Source organism: Pieris brassicae, chromosome 2 (genome assembly GCF_905147105.1).
Source record: "Pieris brassicae chromosome 2, ilPieBrab1.1, whole genome shotgun sequence".
NCBI classification, from domain to species: Eukaryota; Metazoa; Arthropoda; class Insecta; order Lepidoptera; family Pieridae; genus Pieris; species Pieris brassicae.
In genome coordinates, this window is record NC_059666.1 from 7,667,120 (window position 1) to 7,693,698 (window position 26,579).

Here is a 26,579-nt window from a genome sequence, read left to right on the forward strand (position 1 = left end):
CCATATTCGTATTGGGGTCATGGATCGTGCGCAGGCGCAGTCGTGCCACACATCTTAGATACTCACAAAAATTCAATTGCATATTATTATGCTTATTAAATAAATTAACATTACGCCATCTTGACAAATCTTATCTTCCTTTATATGCTATCCTTTGTGTTGGTCTCAAAGGACTTCCAGACCTATATGTCTATTGATAGTCACATAGAAAGAGTATCTTAAGTAAAGATGCAGCTTGAATATCTAAGCTGTCTTTCCATAGAAATTACGGTAAAACTTTTTCCTGTTGTACCTAATCATCATTATCAATATAGAGTTCCAACGAAGTGGCCAATGTATTCTATCTATATTTAACTATGGTAAAATATATAAATTGTAACAGTACTACGGTTCCACAGATAGAGACATTGCAGTATACGGTAATGGAGTTGTAAACAAACGTTACGATCTTATTATCTTTGCGGTCTGTCATCGACAATGCACCCGAGCTTATCTCGAAGGCATTTTAGATTAAGCAACTTTTGAGGAATCTAATACAGTTATATATAAGTAAGTAGATAGATACCAAAACACAGTTTTAATTTGTGAATGTTTGAGTTTAAAAAAGATCTTTAATCCCCTCCGTATTGTAGTAGACATTATACTTAGACTAAGTGTGAAGTTCATAATGTATGTTTATTTATTACAATGAACAAAATATATATAGACAGTAAATTAGGATAACTATATAAATGTATTTTAAAATTGGATAAGGAGCCGGATGAGATAATGTGATAGCGAACAAAAGCTGCGGTTTAGGAGATAGCGTATGTCACGGGTTATCAACCCAGTTATGCCGGCGCCTGCGCCTATTACATGTTTATACTGATTAGGCTTTAAACAACTAACTAACTAACCACTATAGACCCCAATTTTAAGGAATACCGCAACCTACACTAAAATAAGTAGAACCCAAATCTTTATAAATACAATATGATATATAAGTAACATCGCTCGATTAAACGTCTTTGGTTGCATTGGTCTTCCTACAATCTAAGGTTTCGTTCCTATAACTACAGAAAATGCGCAGTACTCTCGCTATAGAGAAGAATTTTTACTGTAATTTGAATGTCAAATTATTTACTAGACTATAGCTAAGTAACAATCATAAATCACATGAACACTCAAACCTACATTCCGACAGGTCGACATCAATAAATGATTGATAAAAAGTCCATCTGAACGCGGCTTGAGACGTCCACACTCATTACTTATCTCTACCATTAGCTATACACTTGTTCGATACAAAATGTTAATGATATGCTACGTAAATGCCCGGAGCCTTAACGATGGATTTGTGCCATGTCGAGATGAAAAATGATGCACAGATACAGAAAAGATGAATTTTGGTAATTAAGTTGTTGAAAAGTTTGATTTTGTTTTATTCGACTCATGATTACGAGAAATTTGTTTTTCAAATTGTATAACCTGATTTAATTCATAAGAAATTTTTATAAAACAAATAATCAAAAATATTATATCTGGTAAAATCCAGTTACAATACCTAAATTGTATAGTTTTTTTCTGAAAGCGGTGTCGGGAGCAACACTAACCACAGAACAGAGGTCGTTGTATCTGATCGTAAATCAAGAAAGCGTCGCCCTTACAAAAATAGCCCGTTCACGAGTAAATTATAAAAAAAGCTAAAAAGGGCGTGCGGTCTGCGCGTGCACATGTGGTGCGCATATGACAGCCCTGTGTTTCCGGTTCCACATTCAAATTTTTGCATCCTATTGTGTATGTGTCAAGACAAATAAATGAATGACACTAATGGAGTGAGTTAATGAAAACTTTTTAGAGTGACATCAAACAATACGTCCTTGACAAGATGGCTTTGAAATTGATAGTTTCTAGCAACAAAAAAGAATAATTATAGCCGTTCTCAAATTTCACCAAGGCTTACTTACATTGTGAAACAATTACACATGTGTTTTTATGGTAGAGTTATAAAATATTTTAATTAATGAGCTTTCATCTGGTTCACGAATGGATAATAAAACATTTCGAGAAATCCTTTAATACTTTACATTAACGTATCTAGTAAATACTGTCAATCATCTAAGGTAATCCTTTTAATTATTTCAATTACTAGGTAGGTATAAAAATAAACCCATATTAATTAACATAAATACCTATTTCTCGATATAATTTGAAACACATTTCTTTTCGTTTCATTTGCTTAGTGGTGGTATAACGTTTAGACCTTAGGTTCGGTGTCCATTGAAAAATCATTTGTAACATACACAAATTTGTTACTGTCCCATAAAGCACGCGAACTTTACACGAGTGAGGGATACAAAAATAGCCGTTGGATTTATTTAAACTTTAGAAGTTGATCTTTATTATAATTAATCTCAGTTACAAATCAACGACTATCATGAACAATATCTCAGCCAACTATCGAACACCCAATTGACTTATAATCACGAATAACGATAGATATCACGTTTCAAATAGGAATGCAGAGTGCATTGTGGTTTTGTTTTACACCATTACACAGTAAAATCGAATAAACAAAATTTCAGACGTGAGGAATAATAATAATAGCTAGCAGACTCAGCGAATTGAAGTTCAAAATTTAAATTCGTCTAATGAGCGTCGAAACAGCAAATCGCGGCAAAAACTTTTGTAAACATACTATATACATGCATAAATATACGTGTGTCCACTTATAAACCTTACATTCAATAAAATTGCTTTATGATAAATTCGCATTAAAACACAAATTGGCTTTATAGCTTCGATAGAAACCGTGCTAAAAATCGCACTTATGTATTTCTTGAACGATGATGTCATTATGATAAACTTCGATTCGCTCGCGTACGTAATCTCAACCTTCACATGACCATGTATGAGGTATAACACTGGTCGTAAATACTTTTTACTTCATCTTAAGGTCTTGAGTAAATTTATGCTCGATTTTTCACGTACGAGACAAAATTATCAAGGTTATTGGTTAAATTTCTGTTAATTAGTCTACCTAACCGGTATTTTTTTATTTATGATCAATACTCCTGTGCTCTACCATCACGTGAATTTCGAGGCTATTCTACTCCTTGACATCAAGGGCCTACTGAGAAGACTGACCCATTTAAACTACATTCACGACAAATGATTTTTTTTTCAATAATTATAGATGAGGCCGTAAGTTTAAATATAAAAAAAAAACTTACATTTTTCTATCGCCATCCACGTGAGATTGAACAGTAAAACCAAACATGGACTTATAGTTTCCTGTGTATACTACCCTGGATGGGATATCCACATTGAAGCCCATGGCACAGGCCACAGCGCAAATAAAAACACACAAAAGCAAGGCCATCGTTAATTAAGTCACAACACAACACAGACACTTATTTAAATAAAATTATATAATTCGTCCTCATGTTTCGTTTCGAGTTTACGTTCGTAACTTTGCGGCTTTGCGACGTACGCTCCCGGCGGCGAGTAGGTTTTAACTGACGGAGGTTGGAGACGGCGTTCGTCGCTCGACACGACTGTAAGTAGTGACTATAAGTTGTGAGTAGACTACGAAGGAAAAGAGTTACAACTGCCTGATTTCAAAAGCATTACAGTAGTAAATCAATATTTTAGTGAACTTATGTAGATCCAGATTCTCCTTACTAAATTATTCAGTAATATATCGTACCAATGCCTAAAATGCTGGCAGTATAGAAGCTGCAATGCCTGTCGCTGAAGCATCAGGTGAGTCTTCTGCGTGTTTGTACCAATTCTATAAATAAATGATTAACTCAAGGATAGTGCCATGTAAACAGTAGTGCTAGTAACATGCATGTTGTTATCCCATCTCTAACTAAGGACTTCTAAGATTTTCGCAATGAATAATCTAATTGTCTGAATTTATTACGTCATCGTGACGAATTTATAATAAATTCATTATATATTTTGACGAATGACAATGATAAATTTACACATTTATTTAATTAATATTGAAGGCTCAGGTTACTGACTACGTTATCTTGAGATAATACTTAATTTAGGCTACTCTGTCTAAATAATAATATCTTCAACTCTCATATATTATATGGCTCGCTTACATCTTTTCCAACTTATATCTTAACATTAATACAATTACAACTTATACAATCTTAAGCTGTGTATTACGTATATACTAGGTAGAAACGGATGAAAAATATACATCGAATGCATACTATTCTAGATATTTGTTAAAAAAATTTACTAGGAGTACAGGAAATATATTTTTTTTTTAATTGCCCCTATGGTATGGTATGGTATGCAGTAACCCGGGAGATATCAATGGCCCGTTTTGCTTGGTCATATCGCAATAAGACCAGCAATCTTTTCGTCATCATCTTTGACTTTTATAAATTCCACACCCAAATTAAATATATTAGAATTAAAAAAAACACTAATTTCATCACTATTTATTTCCAATCACAACAATCATTTATAAAAATACTAAGTGAATACAAAATTCTTCTTACGACTAAATATTGATCAACAGTAATTACGTAATAGGAATATATTAGATATGAAAATAACATAACATATAGGATTTCGCTATTATAATATTGCATAAGAAACGTTACCTATAACTATTTAGGTAAAAGTGTCTTTGATAAGTCTTAATTACACAATTCAACCTTAATTTACATTATAATGTATATATTTGACACTGATAATACCGCCGAATTCAGTAACATATTAAAAAAAACACATATAATTCAATTTGATGTATTCTTATAATACGAAACAGCATTATGACATAATTTTAATTTCTTTAGGCTCATCTGCTTTTCTTTTCGTGTAACAATTACTTTTCAAGTTTAAGGAATGATCAACTGCCCACCAATTAACTAATTTTTTTTTTCAAAATCGTAAGCCTAAATCAGATTAATTTCATGACCAAAAGCTCTGATATATTTTTACCAAAATAAACACAATTTGGAAGCGATAAATACTTGAATTAGTACTTCAGTGTAATCATATTGATTACCACATATGCATACATTATTTATACGTACTAATACGTGCACGTTACACCAGCGTATACGCACTGAAAACGACATCAGATCATTCATTATTATCTGAATTTAAAATAATACTGACATCAATACATTTGTTAATCACTTTACATTAGTAGTTTTTTGCGTAACCTTTTTAGTTCATATACATTTTTAAAGACAATCAACATATTAACCCATTGACTAAAGACATCCTCAATTAATATTAAACATATTAACGAGAATAAATTCCATTAATATAGTATAATTGTTTCATTATTAATTTACCTAATCATTAGAGCCTCCTAGGGTATTTGTGCGTCACCCTAATATAATATTTATAATTAGCAAATTAATAATCATTAAACATATGAGGGGTATATAAAAATAAATAAATAACCGATATTTAAATTACAGCACGGTTTATATATTTTTTTAGAAATTACAAAAAGGTGAACGTTTATATATCAAATTCAGTAAAACCGACCTAAGAAAACTTTTAATTGAAATATATTGTGAGATTCCTCTGGTTTTGTATCCCTCCCTTATTAATCATGGTTTTATCTGGATTTTAGACTCACAGTCAAGGCTTTTTAGCAATACTATTTTATACTAGAACTCTTTAGAATTCTAAATTAGACAGCGCAAATCTTCGTTGCATAGTTAGTTTACATATTAAATAATAACATAGTCCTTATGCTGATACATCGAGTAAAGTGATAAATCTTATCTATTTAAAACACCTAAAGCTGTCTGTAAAATAGGTATTAAACGCGCGAATTGTGCTGATTTAAAATTTTCAGGTGCTTTTGCTAGTATTCGATTAACTAGACTAATTAATTCTTGTAAATAAGAGCTCACATCTTTATAAACCGCTATTTCGAGTAACCATTTTTTGCACTCAGGCGCAGTTACTACGCATTGTGATAGCACCAAATTATGTGTTATGAGAAAAAAACCCAGATAATAGATCTGAGGGTCAGATTTATATTCCTAGGCAAGTTGACCAGCCTTTTGTGCCTCAGGGACTCGTGCACTGCCAAGGATCGAACCAACGACCTCAAGGAGTCGCTGAAGCCACTAGACCAACACTGCTCACGCCTTTCGTAAAAGTATCGTGTATAGTTTTTTTTTAATTTTTACGACTTTGATAGTAAAATCCTGTATTCACATAATAAACATTTTAAGAGCCAAAAAACGGATCACGTGTCTTGCGAGTGCGCAGGCTAACCTAATATCAAATATATACTGATTGGCACCAGCTTTGTGTGTATAAAGATTTTTAATTTGGTAAAATATTTACCAAATGTTAGCGACTTCGGCATCACATTAGGATTAAGTAAACTTATACATTATTTCAATAACTTAATATATAATGCAGTCATCATACATGGAATTAAGTGAAGGTCATTTATTGGCCCTTAGCTATGATTTGGAGAACTTAAACACGCTCGGAACACTTTTCTTCTGAGGCTTGTTTTCAGCTACCTTCAAAGAAATATTGAGTAAATTGTAACTCTTTGATAACATTTATCAACAATTTTATTATTACTTTATAATTGTATTCGAAATATATGCGCCTAATTGAAGTGAAACTTCTTTATCGGCGTTGTAAAAAGATTTACCGTCACATTTTATTGTTACGCGCCATCTTTTTATTGTTCCTACCACGGTTGATTCGAAGAGATTCGAAGCCATTAATAAAAAATATATAATAGCGATAACAATGATAGAAATAATTATATTACAATTAATGAAATTCTATAATAATCTTAGTAGTAGTAAGGTAATAATTGTATTATTTGTATTCATGTCTATGATAATAAAAGCATTTTGTTAAACTTTATCTGATTTAATTTTATTTAACCATTTCTGTAAAGATGCATATAGTAGAACATTTTTCCCCTTTCCTATGGTTGAAATCTCATGAAGAGCTTTATTAATGTGTACTTACAGTTCTATCTCCTAGAAGTAATCTGGCCTTATCTTCTTCCAAAGGTTCAGGGGCAGCGGGGGCTCGTCGGTGGAGCTGTAATTTCTGTCTAATCGCTTGTGATAGCAGAACTCTGGTAACAAAACATTCGTTTCATAGTGACTCGAAAACTTTAACCCTTTTGATCAGCCTGTGACTTCGAAACAATCATTGTTTTTTTCCGGATATCAAACATACGTCTTCTGTTAAACGCAACACGTTAAATATACTCGTAGCATTAAGAGGCGGCAAACGGGAAGGACGCTCACGTGGAGAAAATTGATACCGCCACCACACCTACATGGCCGGAAGGCTCGTAAGTGCGTTGCCGGCCTTTTACAATTTGGTACTCTCTTTTCTTAATGGACTTAAATTATAAAAACACAAAGGGGCCTTTTAGGGCCCCAGGTGTCCGTTTCGATCATTTATTTTTGATGATTAGCCTTAGTGATGGTTTCCTCGCGATATTTTCCTTCACCGTACGAGCGAGTGTTTTGTTTAGTCCGTTGGTGGACAGCCGGGGATTAAACGTAGGTACCACCTCAGTGATGAGAATTGTTGATGTCCTACTGCTGACTTATACGGCTTATATATGTGTAACAATTTTATTATAAAAACAATTATAATTAAAATTCTAGTTCTAACCGGCGTGTGTCGTTCTTCGTAGCTAACAAGAGATCAAGCCAGGTCCAGGTCACATTGTGGTACTCCAGCGTGGGTAGTAGTAGTGGTAGGTCCCGGACGTCTTCCAAATTCTTCTCCTTGCTGCCCTTGTATGACACACGTACGGGCACTTCAGGAATCTTAATATAGATGAACAGTTTGTTCTTCTCTGCGCGCTCCTATTTAAAAAATCACAGTCAGTAAGGACAACTTGTAGTCAGTCATCAATGGTATCTTAACCAATGACAACAGACTCAATATATATAAAACATTTATTATGTTATCACTTGATATGTCGAATGTAAATTCTATTTCTATTTCTACTATTTACTAGCTATTTCTACTTTCTAGCAAATATATAAATAAATTAAATTAAATTAAATGAAGTCCAGAACCTCATCTGAAAGTGAAGAACAAGTTGAACACCTCAGCCGAAGGTAAATAAACAGTCCAGAACCTCAGCTGAAAGTGAAGAACAAGTTGAACACCTCCGCCGAAGGTAAATAAACAGTCCAGAACCTTAGCTGAAAGTAAAGAACAAGTTGAACACCTCAGCCGAAAGTAAATAAACATTACAGGAACTCAGCTGAAAGTAAAGAACAGGTTGAAAACCTAAGTCTAAAATAAATAAACAGTCCAGAACCTCAGCTGAAAGTAAAGATCAAGTTAAAAACCTCAGCCGAAAGTAAATAAACAGTCCAGAAGCTCAGCTGAAAGTAAAGAACAAGTTGAACACCTCAGCCGAAAGTAAATAAACAGTTCACAATATCAGCTGAAAGTAAAGAACAAGTTGAACACCTCAGCCGAAAGTAAATAAACAGTTCACAATATCAGCTGAAAGTAAAGATCAAGTTGAACACTTCAGCCGAAGGTAAATAAACAGTCCAGAACCTCAGCTGAAAGTAAAGAACAAGTTGAACACCTCAGCCGAAAGTAAACAAACAGTCCAGAACCTCAGCTGAAAGTAAAGAACAAGATGAACACCTCAGCCGAAAGTAAATAAACATTACAGGAACTCAGCTGAAAGTAAAGAACAGGTTGAAAACCTCAGTCTAAAACAAATAAACAGTCCAGAACCTCAGCTGAAAGTAAAGATCAAGTTGAAAACCTCAGCCGAAAGTAAATAAACAGTCCAGAAGCTCAGCTGAAAGTAAAGAACAAGTTGAACACCTCAGCCGAAAGTAAATAAACAGTTCACAATATCAGCTGAAAGTAAAGTACAAGTTGAACACCTCAGCCGAAAGTAAATAAACAGTTCACAATATCAGCTGAAAGTAAAGATCAAGTTGAACACCTCAGCCGAAAGTAAATAAACATTACAGGAACTCAGCTGAAAGTAAAGAACAGGTTGAAAACCTCAGTCTAAAATAAATAAACAGTCCAGAACCTCAGCTGAAAGTAAAGATCAAGTTAAAAACCTCAGCCGAAAGTAAATAAACAGTCCAGAAGCTCAGCTGAAAGTAAAGAACAAGTTGAACACCTCAGCCGAAAGTAAATAAACAGTCCAGAACCTCAGCTGAAAGTAAAGAACAAGTTGAACACCTCAGCCGAAAGTAAATAAACAGTTCACAATATCAGCTGAAAGTAAAGATCAAGTTGAACACCTCAGCCGAAGGTAAATAAACAGTCCAGAACCTCAGCTGAAAGTAAAGAACAAGTTGAACACCTCAGCCGAAAGTAAACAAACAGTCCAGAACCTCAGCTGAAAGTAAAGAACAAGTTGAACACCTCAGCCGAAAGTAAATAAACATTACAGGAACTCAGCTGAAAGTAAAGAACAGGTTGAAAACCTCAGTCTAAAATAAATAAACAGTCCAGAACCTCAGCTGAAAGTAAAGATCAAGTTGAAAACCTCAGCCGAAAGTAAATAAACAGTCCAGAAGCTCAGCTGAAAGTAAAGAACAAGTTGAACACCTCAGCCGAAAGTAAATAAACAGTTCACAATATCAGCTGAAAGTAAAGTACAAGTTGAACACCTCAGCCGAAAGTAAATAAACAGTTCACAATATCAGCTGAAAGTAAAGATCAAGTTGAACACCTCAGCCGAAGGTAAATAAACATTACAGGAACTCAGCTGAAAGTAAAGAACAGGTTGAAAACCTCAGTCTAAAAGAAATAAACAGTCCAGAACCTCAGCTGAAAGTAAAGATCAAGTTGAACACCTCAGCCGAAGGTAAATAAACAGTCCAGAACCTCAGCTGAAAGTAAAGAACAAGTTGAACACCTCAGCCGAAAGTAAACAAACAGTCCAGAACCTCAGCTGAAAGTAAAGAACAAGTTCAACACCTCAGCCGAAAGTAAATAAACATTACAGGAACTCAGCTGAAAGTAAAGAACAGGTTGAAAACCTCAGTCTAAAATAAATAAACAGTCCAGAACCTCAGCTGAAAGTAAAGGTCAAGTTGAAAACCTCAGCCGAAAGTAAATAAACAGTTCACAACCTCAGCTGAAAGTAAAGAACAAGTTGAACACCTCAGCCGAAAGTAAATAAACAGTTCACAATATCAGCTGAAAGTAAAGATCAAGTTGAACACCTCAGCCGAAGGTAAATAAACAGTTCACAATATCAGCTGAAAGTAAAGATCAAGTTGAAAACCTCAGCCGAAAGTAAATAAACAGTTCACAATATCAGCTGAAAGTAAAGATCAAGTTGAAAACCTCAGCCGAAAGTAAATAAACAGTTCACAACCTCAGCTGAAAGTAAAGAACAAGTTGAACACCTCAGCCGAAAGTAAATAAACAGTCCAGAACATCAGCTGAAAGTAAAGAACAGGTTGAAAACCTCAGTCTAAAATAAATAAACAGTCCAGAACCTCAGCTGAAAGTAAAGATCAAGTTGAAAACCTCAGCCGAAAGTAAATAAACAGTCCAGAAGCTCAGCTGAAAGTAAAGAACAAGTTGAACACCTCAGCTGAAAGTAAATAAACAGTTCACAATATCAGCTGAAAGTAAAGAACAAGTTGAACACCTCAGCCGAAAGTAAATAAACAGTCCAGAAGCTCAGCTGAAAGTAAAGAACAAGTTGAACACCTCAGCTGAAAGTAAATAAACAGTTCACAATATCAGCTGAAAGTAAAGAACAAGTTGAACACCTCAGCCGAAAGTAAATAAACAGTTCACAATATCAGCTGAAAGTAAAGATCAAGTTGAACACCTCAGCCGAAAGTAAATAAACAGTTCACAATATCAGCTGAAAGTAAAGATCAAGTTGAACACCTCAGCCGAAGGTAAATAAACATTACAGGAACTCAGCTGAAAGTAAAGAACAGGTTGAAAACCTCAGTCTAAAAGAAATAAACAGTCCAGAACCTCAGCTGAAAGTAAAGATCAAGTTGAACACCTCAGCCGAAGGTAAATAAACAGTCCAGAACCTCAGCTGAAAGTAAAGAACAAGTTGAACACCTCAGCCGAAAGTAAACAAACAGTCCAGAACCTCAGCTGAAAGTAAAGAACAAGTTCAACACCTCAGCCGAAAGTAAATAAACATTACAGGAACTCAGCTGAAAGTAAAGAACAGGTTGAAAACCTCAGTCTAAAATAAATAAACAGTCCAGAACCTCAGCTGAAAGTAAAGGTCAAGTTGAAAACCTCAGCCGAAAGTAAATAAACAGTTCACAACCTCAGCTGAAAGTAAAGAACAAGTTGAACACCTCAGCCGAAAGTAAATAAACAGTTCACAATATCAGCTGAAAGTAAAGATCAAGTTGAACACCTCAGCCGAAGGTAAATAAACAGTTCACAATATCAGCTGAAAGTAAAGATCAAGTTGAAAACCTCAGCCGAAAGTAAATAAACAGTTCACAACCTCAGCTGAAAGTAAAGAACAAGTTGAACACCTCAGCCGAAAGTAAATAAACAGTCCAGAACATCAGCTGAAAGTAAAGAACAGGTTGAAAACCTCAGTCTAAAATAAATAAACAGTCCAGAACCTCAGCTGAAAGTAAAGATCAAGTTGAAAACCTCAGCCGAAAGTAAATAAACAGTCCAGAAGCTCAGCTGAAAGTAAAGAACAAGTTGAACACCTCAGCTGAAAGTAAATAAACAGTTCACAATATCAGCTGAAAGTAAAGAACAAGTTGAACACCTCAGCCGAAAGTAAATAAACAGTTCACAATATCAGCTGAAAGTAAAGATCAAGTTGAACACTTCAGCCGAAGGTAAATAAACAGTCCAGAACCTCAGCTGAAAGTAAAGAACAAGTTGAACACCTCAGCCGAAAGTAAACAAACAGTCCAGAACCTCAGCTGAAAGTAAAGAACAAGATGAACACCTCAGCCGAAAGTAAACAAACAGTCCAGAACCTCAGCTGAAAGTAAAGAACAAGTTGAACACCTCAGCCGAAAGTAAATAAACATTACAGGAACTCAACTGAAAGTAAAGAACAGGTTGAAAACCTCAGTCTAAAATAAATAAACAGTCCAGAACCTCAGCTGAAAGTAAAGATCAAGTTGAAAACCTCAGCCGAAAGTAAATAAACAGTTCACAACCTCAGCTGAAAGTAAAGAACAAGTTGAACACCTCAGCCGAAAGTAAATAAACAGTCCAGAACATCAGCTGAAAGTAAAGATCAAGTTGAACACCTCAGCCGAAAGTAAATAAACATTACAGGAACTCAGCTGAAAGTAAAGAACAGGTTGAAAACCTCAGTCTAAAATAAATAAACAGTCCAGAACCTCAGCTGAAAGTAAAGATCAAGTTAAAAACCTCAGCCGAAAGTAAATAAACAGTCCAGAAGCTCAGCTGAAAGTAAAGAACAAGTTGAACACCTCAGCCGAAAGTAAATAAACAGTCCAGAACCTCAGCTGAAAGTAAAGAACAAGTTGAACACCTCAGCCGAAAGTAAATAAACAGTTCACAATATCAGCTGAAAGTAAAGATCAAGTTGAACACCTCAGCCGAAGGTAAATAAACAGTCCAGAACCTCAGCTGAAAGTAAAGAACAAGTTGAACACCTCAGCCGAAAGTAAACAAACAGTCCAGAACCTCAGCTGAAAGTAAAGAACAAGTTGAACACCTCAGCCGAAAGTAAATAAACATTACAGGAACTCAGCTGAAAGTAAAGAACAGGTTGAAAACCTCAGTCTAAAATAAATAAACAGTCCAGAACCTCAGCTGAAAGTAAAGATCAAGTTGAAAACCTCAGCCGAAAGTAAATAAACAGTCCAGAAGCTCAGCTGAAAGTAAAGAACAAGTTGAACACCTCAGCCGAAAGTAAATAAACAGTTCACAATATCAGCTGAAAGTAAAGTACAAGTTGAACACCTCAGCCGAAAGTAAATAAACAGTTCACAATATCAGCTGAAAGTAAAGATCAAGTTGAACACCTCAGCCGAAAGTAAATAAACATTACAGGAACTCAGCTGAAAGTAAAGAACAGGTTGAAAACCTCAGTCTAAAATAAATAAACAGTCCAGAACCTCAGCTGAGAGTAAAGATCAAGTTAAAAACCTCAGCCGAAAGTAAATAAACAGTCCAGAAGCTCAGCTGAAAGTAAAGAACAAGTTGAACACCTCAGCTGAAAGTAAATAAACAGTTCACAATATCAGCTGAAAGTAAAGAACAAGTTGAACACCTCAGCCGAAAGTAAATAAACAGTTCACAATATCAGCTGAAAGTAAAGATCAAGTTGAACACTTCAGCCGAAGGTAAATAAACAGTCCAGAACCTCAGCTGAAAGTAAAGAACAAGTTGAACACCTCAGCCGAAAGTAAACAAACAGTCCAGAACCTCAGCTGAAAGTAAAGAACAAGTTGAACACCTCAGCCGAAAGTAAATAAACATTACAGGAACTCAGCTGAAAGTAAAGAACAGGTTGAAAACCTCAGTCTAAAATAAATAAACAGTCCAGAACCTCAGCTGAAAGTAAAGATCAAGTTGAAAACCTCAGCCGAAAGTAAATAAACAGTCCAGAAGCTCAGCTGAAAGTAAAGAACAAGTTGAACACCTCAGCCGAAAGTAAATAAACAGTTCACAATATCAGCTGAAATTAAAGTACAAGTTGAACACCTCAGCCGAAAGTAAATAAACAGTTCACAATATCAGCTGAAAGTAAAGATCAAGTTGAACACCTCAGCCGAAAGTAAATAAACATTACAGGAACTCAGCTGAAAGTAAAGAACAGGTTGAAAACCTCAGTCTAAAATAAATAAACAGTCCAGAACCTCAGCTGAAAGTAAAGATCAAGTTAAAAACCTCAGCCGAAAGTAAATAAACAGTCCAGAAGCTCAGCTGAAAGTAAAGAACAAGTTGAACACCTCAGCCGAAAGTAAATAAACAGTCCAGAAGCTCAGCTGAAAGTAAAGAACAAGTTGAACACCTCAGCCGAAAGTAAATAAACAGTTCACAATATCAGCTGAAAGTAAAGATCAAGTTGAACACCTCAGCCGAAGGTAAATAAACAGTCCAGAACCTCAGCTGAAAGTAAAGAACAAGTTGAACACCTCAGCCGAAAGTAAACAAACAGTCCAGAACCTCAGCTGAAAGTAAAGAACAAGTTGAACACCTCAGCCGAAAGTAAATAAACATTACAGGAACTCAGCTGAAAGTAAAGAACAGGTTGAAAACCTCAGTCTAAAATAAATAAACAGTCCAGAACCTCAGCTGAAAGTAAAGATCAAGTTGAAAACCTCAGCCGAAAGTAAATAAACAGTCCAGAAGCTCAGCTGAAAGTAAAGAACAAGTTGAACACCTCAGCCGAAAGTAAATAAACAGTTCACAATATCAGCTGAAAGTAAAGTACAAGTTGAACACCTCAGCCGAAAGTAAATAAACAGTTCACAATATCAGCTGAAAGTAAAGATCAAGTTGAACACCTCAGCCGAAGGTAAATAAACATTACAGGAACTCAGCTGAAAGTAAAGAACAGGTTGAAAACCTCAGTCTAAAAGAAATAAACAGTCCAGAACCTCAGCTGAAAGTAAAGATCAAGTTGAACACCTCAGCCGAAGGTAAATAAACAGTCCAGAACCTCAGCTGAAAGTAAAGAACAAGTTGAACACCTCAGCCGAAAGTAAACAAACAGTCCAGAACCTCAGCTGAAAGTAAAGAACAAGTTCAACACCTCAGCCGAAAGTAAATAAACATTACAGGAACTCAGCTGAAAGTAAAGAACAGGTTGAAAACCTCAGTCTAAAATAAATAAACAGTCCAGAACCTCAGCTGAAAGTAAAGGTCAAGTTGAAAACCTCAGCCGAAAGTAAATAAACAGTTCACAACCTCAGCTGAAAGTAAAGAACAAGTTGAACACCTCAGCCGAAAGTAAATAAACAGTTCACAATATCAGCTGAAAGTAAAGATCAAGTTGAACACCTCAGCCGAAGGTAAATAAACAGTTCACAATATCAGCTGAAAGTAAAGATCAAGTTGAAAACCTCAGCCGAAAGTAAATAAACAGTTCACAACCTCAGCTGAAAGTAAAGAACAAGTTGAACACCTCAGCCGAAAGTAAATAAACAGTCCAGAACATCAGCTGAAAGTAAAGAACAGGTTGAAAACCTCAGTCTAAAATAAATAAACAGTCCAGAACCTCAGCTGAAAGTAAAGATCAAGTTGAAAACCTCAGCCGAAAGTAAATAAACAGTCCAGAAGCTCAGCTGAAAGTAAAGAACAAGTTGAACACCTCAGCTGAAAGTAAATAAACAGTTCACAATATCAGCTGAAAGTAAAGAACAAGTTGAACACCTCAGCCGAAAGTAAATAAACAGTTCACAATATCAGCTGAAAGTAAAGATCAAGTTGAACACTTCAGCCGAAGGTAAATAAACAGTCCAGAACCTCAGCTGAAAGTAAAGAACAAGTTGAACACCTCAGCCGAAAGTAAACAAACAATCCAGAACCTCAGCTGAAAGTAAAGAACAAGATGAACACCTCAGCCGAAAGTAAACAAACAGTCCAGAACCTCAGCTGAAAGTAAAGAACAAGTTGAACACCTCAGCCGAAAGTAAATAAACATTACAGGAACTCAACTGAAAGTAAAGAACAGGTTGAAAACCTCAGTCTAAAATAAATAAACAGTCCAGAACCTCAGCTGAAAGTAAAGATCAAGTTGAAAACCTCAGCCGAAAGTAAATAAACAGTCCAGAAGCTCAGCTGAAAGTAAAGAACAAGTTGAACACCTCAGCCGAAAGTAAATAAACAGTTCACAATATCAGCTGAAAGTAAAGTACAAGTTGAACACCTCAGCCGAAAGTAAATAAACAGTTCACAATATCAGCTGAAAGTAAAGATCAAGTTGAACACCTCAGCCGAAAGTAAATAAACATTACAGGAACTCAGCTGAAAGTAAAGAACAGGTTGAAAACCTCAGTCTAAAATAAATAAACAGTCCAGAACCTCAGCTGAAAGTAAAGATCAAGTTAAAAACCTCAGCCGAAAGTAAATAAACAGTCCAGAAGCTCAGCTGAAAGTAAAGAACAAGTTGAACACCTCAGCTGAAAGTAAATAAACAGTTCACAATATCAGCTGAAAGTAAAGAACAAGTTGAACACCTCAGCCGAAAGTAAATAAACAGTTCACAATATCAGCTGAAAGTAAAGATCAAGTTGAACACTTCAGCCGAAGGTAAATAAACAGTCCAGAACCTCAGCTGAAAGTAAAGAACAAGTTGAACACCTCAGCCGAAAGTAAACAAACAGTCCAGAACCTCAGCTGAAAGTAAAGAACAAGTTGAACACCTCAGCCGAAAGTAAATAAACATTACAGGAACTCAGCTGAAAGTAAAGAACAGGTTGAAAACCTCAGTCTAAAATAAATAAACAGTCCAGAACCTCAGCTGAAAGTAAAGATCAAGTTGAAAACCTCAGCCGAAAGTAAATAAACAGTCCAGAAGCTCAGCTGAAAGTAAAGAACAAGTTGAACACCTCAGCCGAAAGTAAATAAACAGTTCACAATATCAGCTGAAAGTAAAGTACAAGTTGAACACCTCAGCCGAAAGTAAATAAACAGTTCACAATATCAGCTGAAAGTAAAGATCAAGTTGAACACCTCAGCCGAAAGTAAATAAACATTACAGGAACTCAGCTGAAAGTAAAGAACAGGTTGAAAACCTCAGTCTAAAATAAATAAACAGTCCAGAACCTCAGCTGAAAGTAAAGATCAAGTTAAAAACCTCAGCCGAAAGTAAATAAACAGTCCAGAAGCTCAGCTGAAAGTAAAGAACAAGTTGAACACCTCAGCCGAAAGTAAATAAACAGTCCAGAACCTCAGCTGAAAGTAAAGAACAAGTTGAACACCTCAGCCGAAAGTAAATAAACAGTTCACAATATCAGCTGAAAGTAAAGATCAAGTTGAACACCTCAGCCGAAGGTAAATAAACAGTCCAGAACCTCAGCTGAAAGTAAAGAACAAGTTGAACACCTCAGCCGAAAGTAAACAAACAGTCCAGAACCTCAGCTGAAAGTAAAGAACAAGTTGAACACCTCAGCCGAAAGTAAATAAACATTACAGGAACTCAGCTGAAAGTAAAGAACAGGTTGAAAACCTCAGTCTAAAATAAATAAACAGTCCAGAACCTCAGCTGAAAGTAAAGATCAAGTTGAAAACCTCAGCCGAAAGTAAATAAACAGTCCAGAAGCTCAGCTGAAAGTAAAGAACAAGTTGAACACCTCAGCCGAAAGTAAATAAACAGTTCACAATATCAGCTGAAAGTAAAGATCAAGTTGAACACCTCAGCCGAAAGTAAATAAACAGTTCACAACCTCAGCTGAAAGTAAAGAACAAGTTGAACACCTCAGCCGAAAGTAAATAAACAGTCCAGAACATCAGCTGAAAGTAAAGAACAGGTTGAAAACCTCAGTCTAAAATAAATAAACAGTCCAGAACCTCAGCTGAAAGTAAAGATCAAGTTGAAAACCTCAGCCGAAAGTAAATAAACAGTCCAGAAGCTCAGCTGAAAGTAAAGAACAAGTTGAACACCTCAGCCGAAAGTAAATAAACAGTTCACAATATCAGCTGAAAGTAAAGTACAAGTTGAACACCTCAGCCGAAAGTAAATAAACAGTTCACAATATCAGCTGAAAGTAAAGATCAAGTTGAACACCTCAGCCGAAAGTAAATAAACATTACAGGAACTCAGCTGAAAGTAAAGAACAGGTTGAAAACCTCAGTCTAAAATAAATAAACAGTCCAGAACCTCAGCTGAAAGTAAAGATCAAGTTAAAAACCTCAGCCGAAAGTAAATAAACAGTCCAGAAGCTCAGCTGAAAGTAAAGAACAAGTTGAACACCTCAGCCGAAAGTAAATAAACAGTTCACAATATCAGCTGAAAGTAAAGAACAAGTTGAACACCTCAGCCGAAAGTAAACAAACAGTCCAGAACCTCAGCTGAAAGTAAAGAACAAGTTGAACACCTCAGCCGAAAGTAAATAAACATTACAGGAACTCAGCTGAAAGTAAAGAACAGGTTGAAAACCTCAGTCTAAAATAAATAAACAGTCCAGAACCTCAGCTGAAAGTAAAGATCAAGTTGAAAACCTCAGCCGAAAGTAAATAAACAGTCCAGAAGCTCAGCTGAAAGTAAAGAACAAGTTGAACACCTCAGCCGAAAGTAAATAAACAGTTCACAATATCAGCTGAAAGTAAAGTACAAGTTGAACACCTCAGCCGAAAGTAAATAAACATTACAGGAACTCAGCTGAAAGTAAAGAACAGGTTGAAAACCTCAGTCTAAAATAAATAAACAGTCCAGAACCTCAGCTGAAAGTAAAGATCAAGTTGAAAACCTCAGCCGAAAGTAAATAAACAGTCCAGAAGCTCAGCTGAAAGTAAAGAACAAGTTGAACACCTCAGCCGAAAGTAAATAAACAGTTCACAATATCAGCTGAAAGTAAAGTACAAGTTGAACACCTCAGCCGAAAGTAAATAAACAGTTCACAATATCAGCTGAAAGTAAAGATCAAGTTGAACACCTCAGTCGAAAGTAAATAAACATTACAGGAACTCAGCTGAAAGTAAAGAACAGGTTGAAAACCTCAGTCTAAAATAAATAAACAGTCCAGAACCTCAGCTGAAAGTAAAGATCAAGTTAAAAACCTCAGCCGAAAGTAAATAAACAGTTCACAATATCAGCTGAAAGTAAAGAACAAGTTGAGCACCTCAGCCGAAAGTAAATAAACAGTCCAGAACCTCAGCTGAAAGTAAAGAACAAGTTGAACACCTCAGCCGAAAGTAAATAAACAGTTCACAATATCAGCTGAAAGTAAAGATCAAGTTGAACACCTCAGCCGAAGGTAAATAAACAGTCCAGAACCTCAGCTGAAAGTAAAGAACAAGTTGAACACCTCAGCCGAAAGTAAACAAACAGTCCAGAACCTCAGCTGAAAGTAAAGAACAAGTTGAACACTTCAGCCGAAAGTAAATAAACATTACAGGAACTCAGCTGAAAGTAAAGAACAGGTTGAAAACCTCAGTCTAAAATAAATAAACAGTCCAGAACCTCAGCTGAAAGTAAAGATCAAGTTGAACACCTCAGCCGAAGGTAAATAAACAGTCCAGAACCTCAGCTGAAAGTAAAGAACAAGTTGAACACCTCAGCCGAAAGTAAACAAACAGTCCAGAACCTCAGCTGAAAGTAAAGAACAAGTTGAACACCTCAGCCGAAAGTAAATAAACATTACAGGAACTCAGCTGAAAGTAAAGAACAGGTTGAAAACCTCAGTCTAAAATAAATAAACAGTCCAGAACCTCAGCTGAAAGTAAAGGAAAAGTTGAAAACCTCAGCAAAAAGTAAATAAACAGTTCACAACCTCAGCTGAAAATAAAGAACAAGTTGAACATCTCAGCCGAAAGTAAATAAACAGTCCAGAACATCAGCTGAAAGTGAAGAACAAGTTGAACACCTCAGCCGAAGGTAAATAAACAGTCCAGAACCTCAGCTGAAAGTTAAGAACAAGTTGAACACCTCAGCCGAAGGTAAATAAACAGTTCACAATATCAGCTGAAAGTAAAGATCAAGTTGAAAACCTCAGCCGAAAGTAAATAAACAGTCCAGAACATCAGCTGAAAGTGAAGAACAAGTTGAACACCTCAGCCGAAAGTAAATAAACAGTCCAGAACATCAGCTGAAAGTGAAGAACAAGTTGAACACCTCAGCCGAAGGTAAATAAACAGTCCAGAACCTCAGCTGAAAGTTAAGAACAAGTTGAACACCTCAGCCGAAGGTAAATAAACAGTTCACAATATCAGCTGAAAGTAAAGATCAAGTTGAACACCTCAGCCGAAGGTAAATAAACAGTTCACAATATCAGCTGAAAGTAAAGATCAAGTTGAAAACCTCAGCCGAAAGTAAATAAACAGTCCAGAACCTCAGCTGAAAGTTAAGAACAAGTTGAACACCTCAGCCGAAGGTAAATAAACAGTTCACAATATCAGCTGAAAGTAAAGATCAAGTTGAACACCTCAGCCGAAGGTAAATAAACAGTTCACAATATCAGCTGAAAGTAAAGATCAAGTTGAAAACCTCAGCCGAAAGTAAATAAACAGTTCACAACCTCAGCTGAAAGTAAAGAACAAGTTGAACACCTCAGCCGAAAGTAAATAAACAGTCCAGAACATCAGCTGAAAGTGAAGAACAAGTTGAACACCTCAGCCGAAGGTAAATAAACAGTCCAGAACCTCAGCTGAAAGTTAAGAACAAGTTGAACACCTCAGCCGAAGGTAAATAAACAGTTCACAATATCAGCTGAAAGTAAAGATCAAGTTGAACACCTCAGCCGAAGGTAAATAAACAGTTCACAATATCAGCTGAAAGTAAAGAACAAGTTGAACACCTCAGCCGAAAGTAAATAAACAGTCCAGAACATCAGCTGAAAGTGAAGAACAAGTTGAACACCTCAGCCGAAGGTAAATAAACAGTTCACAATATCAGCTGAAAGTAAAGATCAAGTTGAAAACCTCAGCCGAAAGTAAATAAACAGTCCAGAACATCAGCTGAAAGTGAAGAACAAGTTGAACCCCTCAGCCGAAAGTAAATAAACAGTCCAGAACCTCAGCTGAAAGTTAAGAACAAGTTGAACACCTCAGCCGAAGGTAAATAAACAGTCCAGAACCTCAGCTGAAAGTTAAGAACAAGTTGAACACCTCAGCCGAAGGTAAATAAACAGTTCACAATATCAGCTGAAAGTAAAGATCAAGTTGAAAACCTCAGCCGAAAGTAAATAAACAGTTCACAACCTCAGCTGAAAGTTAAGAACAAGTTGAACACCTCAGCCGAAGGTAAATAAACAGTTCACAATATCAGCTGAAAGTAAAGATCAAGTTGAACACCTCAGCCGAAGGTAAATAAACAGTTCACAATATCAGCTGAAAGTAAAGATCAAGTTGAAAACCTCAGCCGAAAGTAAATAAACAGTTCACAACCTCAGCTGAAAGTAAAGAACAAGTTGAACACCTCAGCCGAAAGTAAATAAACAGTCCAGAACATCAGCTGAAAGTGAAGAACAAGTTGAACACCTCAGCCGAAGGTAAATAAACAGTCCAGAACCTCAGCTGAAAGTTAAGAACAAGTTGAACACCTCAGCCGAAGGTAAATAAACAGTTCACAATATCAGCTGAAAGTAAAGATCAAGTTGAACACCTCAGCCGAAGGTAAATAAACAGTTCACAATATCAGCTGAAAGTAAAGATCAAGTTGAAAACCTCAGCCGAAAGTAAATAAACAGTCCACAAAACTCAGCGGGGATACATTTTATTTAAATACAGTGACGAGACTTGGTGTTATCTATGACACCGTATGCCTACTATATTTTTGACATACGGGTGATACCTAGCGTTATCTAAATCTGAGGGTAATGCACGTAATGATGTTTGAATTTTATTTTTATTTATTGCTTCGTATAAAGAGATGGCAATGAAACAACATACCTTCATTTTCTCAACATCATCTTTATCCTTCTTATCGCGCTTGACGTAGAAGTTAGAGTTGGAATCCTTGTTCTTCTTTCGCGACTTCTTCGAGACTAGCGTTCCGCTATTTCTCCCCGATGCACCTTCCCCAGCCTCTTCTTCTCCTTCCTCCATGGCGTCTGGATCTCGTTCCGGGAAGCAAAACTTCAACATTGTGTTGAAGAACTTCTTTGTCATGCCTATGAAAATATTAAATATATATGCTTGACATAGACTATGTCATAGGTAGTATGACATTTAGAGTAATCAAATTGAAAATTTCGCAACTTCCTCCACATCTTCGGTAGTATAGTGGTAAGTATCCCCGCCTGTCACGCGGGAGACCGGGGTTCGATTCCCCGCCGGAGAGATCTTTTTTTTATTTTACATGCTACTTAATTTTATCTAATTAATAACATACCAATTCGAATGGGCACAATATTGACTTCAAAATGTTCTTTCACAGATATTCCGCCTACGGGTGGTCTATCTCGGCAGAAGACGCGTAACGCCGCGCGTCGAGCTAATGGTGCACGACCGGACGCTGCTTGAGGTACTAAGACCTAAAATATTAACTCGTTTATTGAAAAAAATATACTGTTTTAGCCATAATAACCTAATATACTACGTCTTTACCTTAACAATTTACATAAGAGGCATTTATAAATATTTATCAAGTCTTAATACAAGTTCAAATAATTAGCAATTCCATACTAAATTGGATTATAATTACCTATATCTCAGAACAAGCAGAATTATTATTCATAATAATGAACTTACACCTTAATACTCGTCATAAATGATACTGCTATCAATAAAACAATTATTGTGTATTAGTAATTCAGATAAACGTCTATACGTAGTACCAGCCCCTAATTTTGCTGACCCTTACACAATCTTCGGTAGTATAGTGGTAAGTATCCCCGCCTGTCACGCGGGAGACCGGGGTTCGATTCCCCGCCGGAGAGATTTTTTAATTTTTTTACGAAAAATTTTAATTTTAACACCATCCACATTTAATTTTTTTCTTAGCAAAATGAACGTTAGATAATTAGTTGTTAGTGTTGTAAATAGCATACCTCGGGGAATGGTTCATTAGGCAGAAGATTCGTAACCCGCACATAACCCAACTCTAGTTGATGTTCCACAGAGTCATCTGATCGAGAAGTTTTCGTATACCTGAGATATATTAATAAGATAAAGTTAATCATAATAAAAACATTAATTATAAAAGAACCATATCAACAATGTCCAAAATTAAATATAAATTCAAATTTAAATAATTGTTTTTTTTTTGTATATTTGATATAAATATCACTTTTTAAATGAAAATAAGTGCAACTTTTTCGTTGACAATTTTGTTTGCCTTAAGTGTATTGATACCGGCAAACTTCTTGAGCGTTAAACAAAGGAGTGGGGGAAAGTTTACGCAGCGTGGGACACAAACGCTGTATCGACATCTTAATTTTTTTTTTATAAATTGCGGAAACTTGTAGGTCTTACTTACAAGAAGTTGGTAAGCAGCAGATCAGCAATTCCCAGCTGCCCATCTGCATCAGTGAGTCTCCAACGGGCAGATTTAAAGCATATCTCATTATAGCGATGGGGCGGCGCGTGCGGCGATCGCGGCGCAGGCGCACGTGTAGCGCAACCCGCTTCACGCCACGCGCGTACCATTGCATCTAGCTCTTCGCCTAGGGACCATGCTGTTTCCTTGCATTCATTTACCTACAATAAAAATTGCAAAACTCAAATTATTTTTTATTTCTTTATTTTATGAAGTGAGACATTAACATATATACCGTATGTTACTCTGCGATAATTTAGTATTATAATAGCGAAAGAATTGTGAAAGCTTTTTAAAGTTTATTCGTTACAAGCATACACATATAAAAATCTTTCCTCTTATAAAATATATTTTATTTAAAAAGGCACATTAACGAAACATATGGACCCTTATATCGAACACACGACATAAATCACTTAATCATACATCATACATTACTGACAAGTGTAGAAAGAAAACATTATAAATATAAAAGAGCAATTTTCCAATTGTTATTGGTGACGGAACGCCCGAAGACATGGAGACTGTTATAAAATGGATCAGCCTCGCATGTCATCACAGCTTCGTTTACTGCAGATAGAGATCTCGTTAGAGGAGAATTATAACCTACTATTAGTATATAGAGAACCAAACCTTATCGCCAATATTTGGCTCGCTCTAGTATTAATCCCCAAGTCCCATATGCTTTTAGATATCAAAAATTCTTACCTGATCGTCCAAACTCTTCAACTCAGCCAGAGCTATAGGGTCGTTGCCAGTTATGGATCGATTCTTCAAATAATACTCCTTTTCTAACCGACGGAGACGGGCCAGTGTCTCTCTGACCTAATTAACACAAAATAATTATAAAAATAATTAATTATAAAAAAGATAACAATGTTAAAGTGACCACAGAACAAAAACAATACTTGTGAACTATTAGATTGGGTCGTTTTATATTGTAACAACAATCATAAATGATTATTACCTGAGTCTGCAACTTGTGTATGAGATGTCTAGGATCTGTGTCGCGATGCAACTGTAGTTGGAAACGCATGCGCGCGCGCCGCTCTAAAGCTCGACGTCTTTCCGGCTCCACGTGAAGTACTACATTATTTATAACGTCCAACAACATTGCGTACTAAAAATGATAAAATAAAAAATACCTATAATATAAGGCTTTTCTAGGGACTTGAATTCGATAAAAGTCTACTTAGAACAACCGTATTATTATTATCTTTTTATTATAATATCAATATTTATTTCCCATCTTTTTAAATAAAATATTTCAGTGATTCTTTTACTCTTTTAATTGCTATTATTTAGCCACGTGTAACATTTATTTAAATAAATGATGTATACAAATTTTGTGTCAATGTGTAATGAAACGCCTCCATAACGTCTAGAGCAATTTTGGTGAAACTGTTTGTGTATTAAAGAGGGTGCTAGTTTTTTTTAAAGTTACTATTGGTACTATCACTCTTTTACGTTTCATAGTAAGGAAAAAGACATATAAAAATACCTGTAATGAATTAGTGCAGACATCAAGATCGTGATGCATGAGGGTGAAGGAGTCGTATGGCTCAGGCGCAGACGCCCATCCGGCTCCCGTGTTAGTACTGCTCTCACTTTCTTGGGACACGTAGTAGAACTCGCAAGCGCAGCGAGATACTATCCTTTGTAACTGAAGTCGAAGAATTTATTTTTAATTTTTTTTAAAGTCAGTTTTTTTTTTTAATTTTACTTGGCTTAGTGCTCGCGAGTGCATAGCCACCTTTTTAGAAGTCAGTACGCTTGTATTTAAACAAATCAATGGCGCTACAACCTTTTTAGGTCTGGGCCTCAGATTCTGTATCTGTTTCATGATCATTTGTTAATCAAATAGGCAAGTAGGTGATCAGCCTTTTGCGCCTGACGCACGCCGTCGACTTTTTGGGTCTAAGACTAGCCGGTTTCCTCACGATGTTTTCCTTCACCGTTCGAGCTAATCTTGAATGCGCACATAGAAAGAAAATCCATTGGTGCACAGCCGGGGTCTACGACCTCCGACCTCAGAGATGAGAGTCGCACGCTGAAGCCACTAGGCCAACACTGCTGCTGCTTGTATTTTTTAAGCTACCTTAAATTATTTTACAATAATGAATAAAATGAATTTAGTTATTAGTTATTGAATACCTGAGCTAAACCAGTGTCAGCAGAAGGCCCGACAGTCCTGCCAATAACACCGCCGGCCGAGTGGCCGCTACCAACGAGTCGCGGGACGTCCGGCAACGTGCTAATTTCCGCACCTGACCATCTCTCTTCAATCTCCTCTACTGACACCCATTGAATGTTTTCTGAAACATGATATTGTTTATTTATACAATGTCTACCTCAGTACAAGAATATAGAAACAGTACACAATACAAGTCGTCAAACAAACTATTGGGTATTCTAAAATTTTTCTTTTCGGTATGCACAGTAATGTATAAACTTTTGAGTACAATAATCTGTATTATTCCCGTTTGAACATTTTAAAATTAATGCAATATCAAAGAATATATAATAAGCACACGAAGATTTAGTATTATATTAATATTTGTTATAAATTAAATAAAAGTACACTTTATATAGAATAAAACAAATTAAGTTAAAATTATGTAATTGAATGATAATGAATGTGAAAAACATCGAGACAGTTCTAAAATTTTAATTTTTTATAGGCGTTTTAAACCTATAAAAGTCTATCAAATACCATCAAGTTGATCTCGATCCGCTGCGCTGACCGTAGCATAGTACTGCATAGCGGACAGTGCGCCGCTCCAGGCCGTAGCTGCGGGCGCGCGACGTACGCGTTGACGTACTTCCGCTCGTGCCGCACAAAGTATCACGTATCCACGCGTCTCACAACCTTTTAGCACCACTTGGGAGTTCACTAATTCAACTGAAATATATATATTTTTTTAATTTTGTTATCTTTTAACAGTGCCCTTATAAAAGTTTGTGTGGTAAGCATTTCGTACTACATGGTTTTTAATGGGATGTTTTTTTTTCTTCTAAACGCTTGACGTGCATTATATGAAAGATAAGTTGATCTCATTTCATCTCTGTTAAGAAATAGCAATAATTTTAAATAGTATTGTCTTTGGTTAACATAGCTTTTACACATTGAAAGAAAACAATTTTTTAACCGGATTTAAGCTATTTGTATTATTGTAAACTTATAATTATTTACAAAATTTTCAGACTGAATGAATAGAGGAAGGACACCGTGAGTCATTTCTGCAAAAACTCGTCATCTTTTAGTCGATACCAACTCCGGGGAAATAAATACAGATAACACAACTTTCTCTACAGCTGTGATACTTTTGACATTCAACACCTTTTGTCTTCAGTCACCGTGACCACGCACGCTGTAAAGCACGCGAAACGTCGGAAAAATTTCAATTAAAAATTATGTTAATATTTATAAGTTTATAATAATACAAATAGCTTAAATCCGGTTATAAAATTGTTT

The 26,579-nt window shown here is 35.9% G+C and overlaps 2 protein-coding genes and 2 non-coding genes across 7 annotated transcripts in view; 2 read left to right on the plus strand and 2 right to left on the minus strand.

The window, feature by feature from the left end:
* The window catches only part of LOC123717128 (integrin alpha-PS2), an 87,808-nt gene extending 84,320 nt beyond the window's left edge, over positions 1–3,488 (minus strand). For all 4 annotated transcript variants that reach the window (XM_045672982.1, XM_045672963.1, XM_045672973.1 and 1 more), the window contains exon 1: positions 3,213–3,488. In XM_045672982.1, the coding sequence (XP_045528938.1) occupies positions 3,213–3,361 (149 nt within the window). In that variant the 5' untranslated portion in view covers positions 3,362–3,488. The remainder of the gene's footprint in view (positions 1–3,212) is intronic.
* A 1,043-nt stretch (positions 3,489–4,531) lies between these two features.
* LOC123718929 (protein KIAA0100) overlaps positions 4,532–26,579 on the minus strand; it is a 37,309-nt gene continuing 15,261 nt past the window's right edge. Inside the window, exons 27-38 of the mRNA XM_045675933.1 lie at positions 25,818–26,006; positions 25,259–25,419; positions 24,606–24,767; positions 24,072–24,224; positions 23,813–23,929; positions 23,045–23,265; positions 22,617–22,716; positions 21,959–22,100; positions 21,517–21,737; positions 7,642–7,838; positions 6,979–7,090; positions 4,532–6,512 (exon numbers count right to left, since the gene is read on the minus strand). Of these exons, the coding sequence (XP_045531889.1) occupies positions 6,450–6,512; positions 6,979–7,090; positions 7,642–7,838; positions 21,517–21,737; positions 21,959–22,100; positions 22,617–22,716; positions 23,045–23,265; positions 23,813–23,929; positions 24,072–24,224; positions 24,606–24,767; positions 25,259–25,419; positions 25,818–26,006 (1,838 nt within the window). The 3' untranslated portion in view covers positions 4,532–6,449. The remainder of the gene's footprint in view (positions 6,513–6,978; positions 7,091–7,641; positions 7,839–21,516; positions 21,738–21,958; positions 22,101–22,616; positions 22,717–23,044; positions 23,266–23,812; positions 23,930–24,071; positions 24,225–24,605; positions 24,768–25,258; positions 25,420–25,817; positions 26,007–26,579) is intronic.
* On the plus strand, positions 21,836–21,907 carry Trnad-guc. Its single transcript has one exon. It is a non-coding gene; the product is annotated as a tRNA-Asp (tRNA).
* On the plus strand, positions 22,434–22,505 carry Trnad-guc. Its single transcript has one exon. It is a non-coding gene; the product is annotated as a tRNA-Asp (tRNA).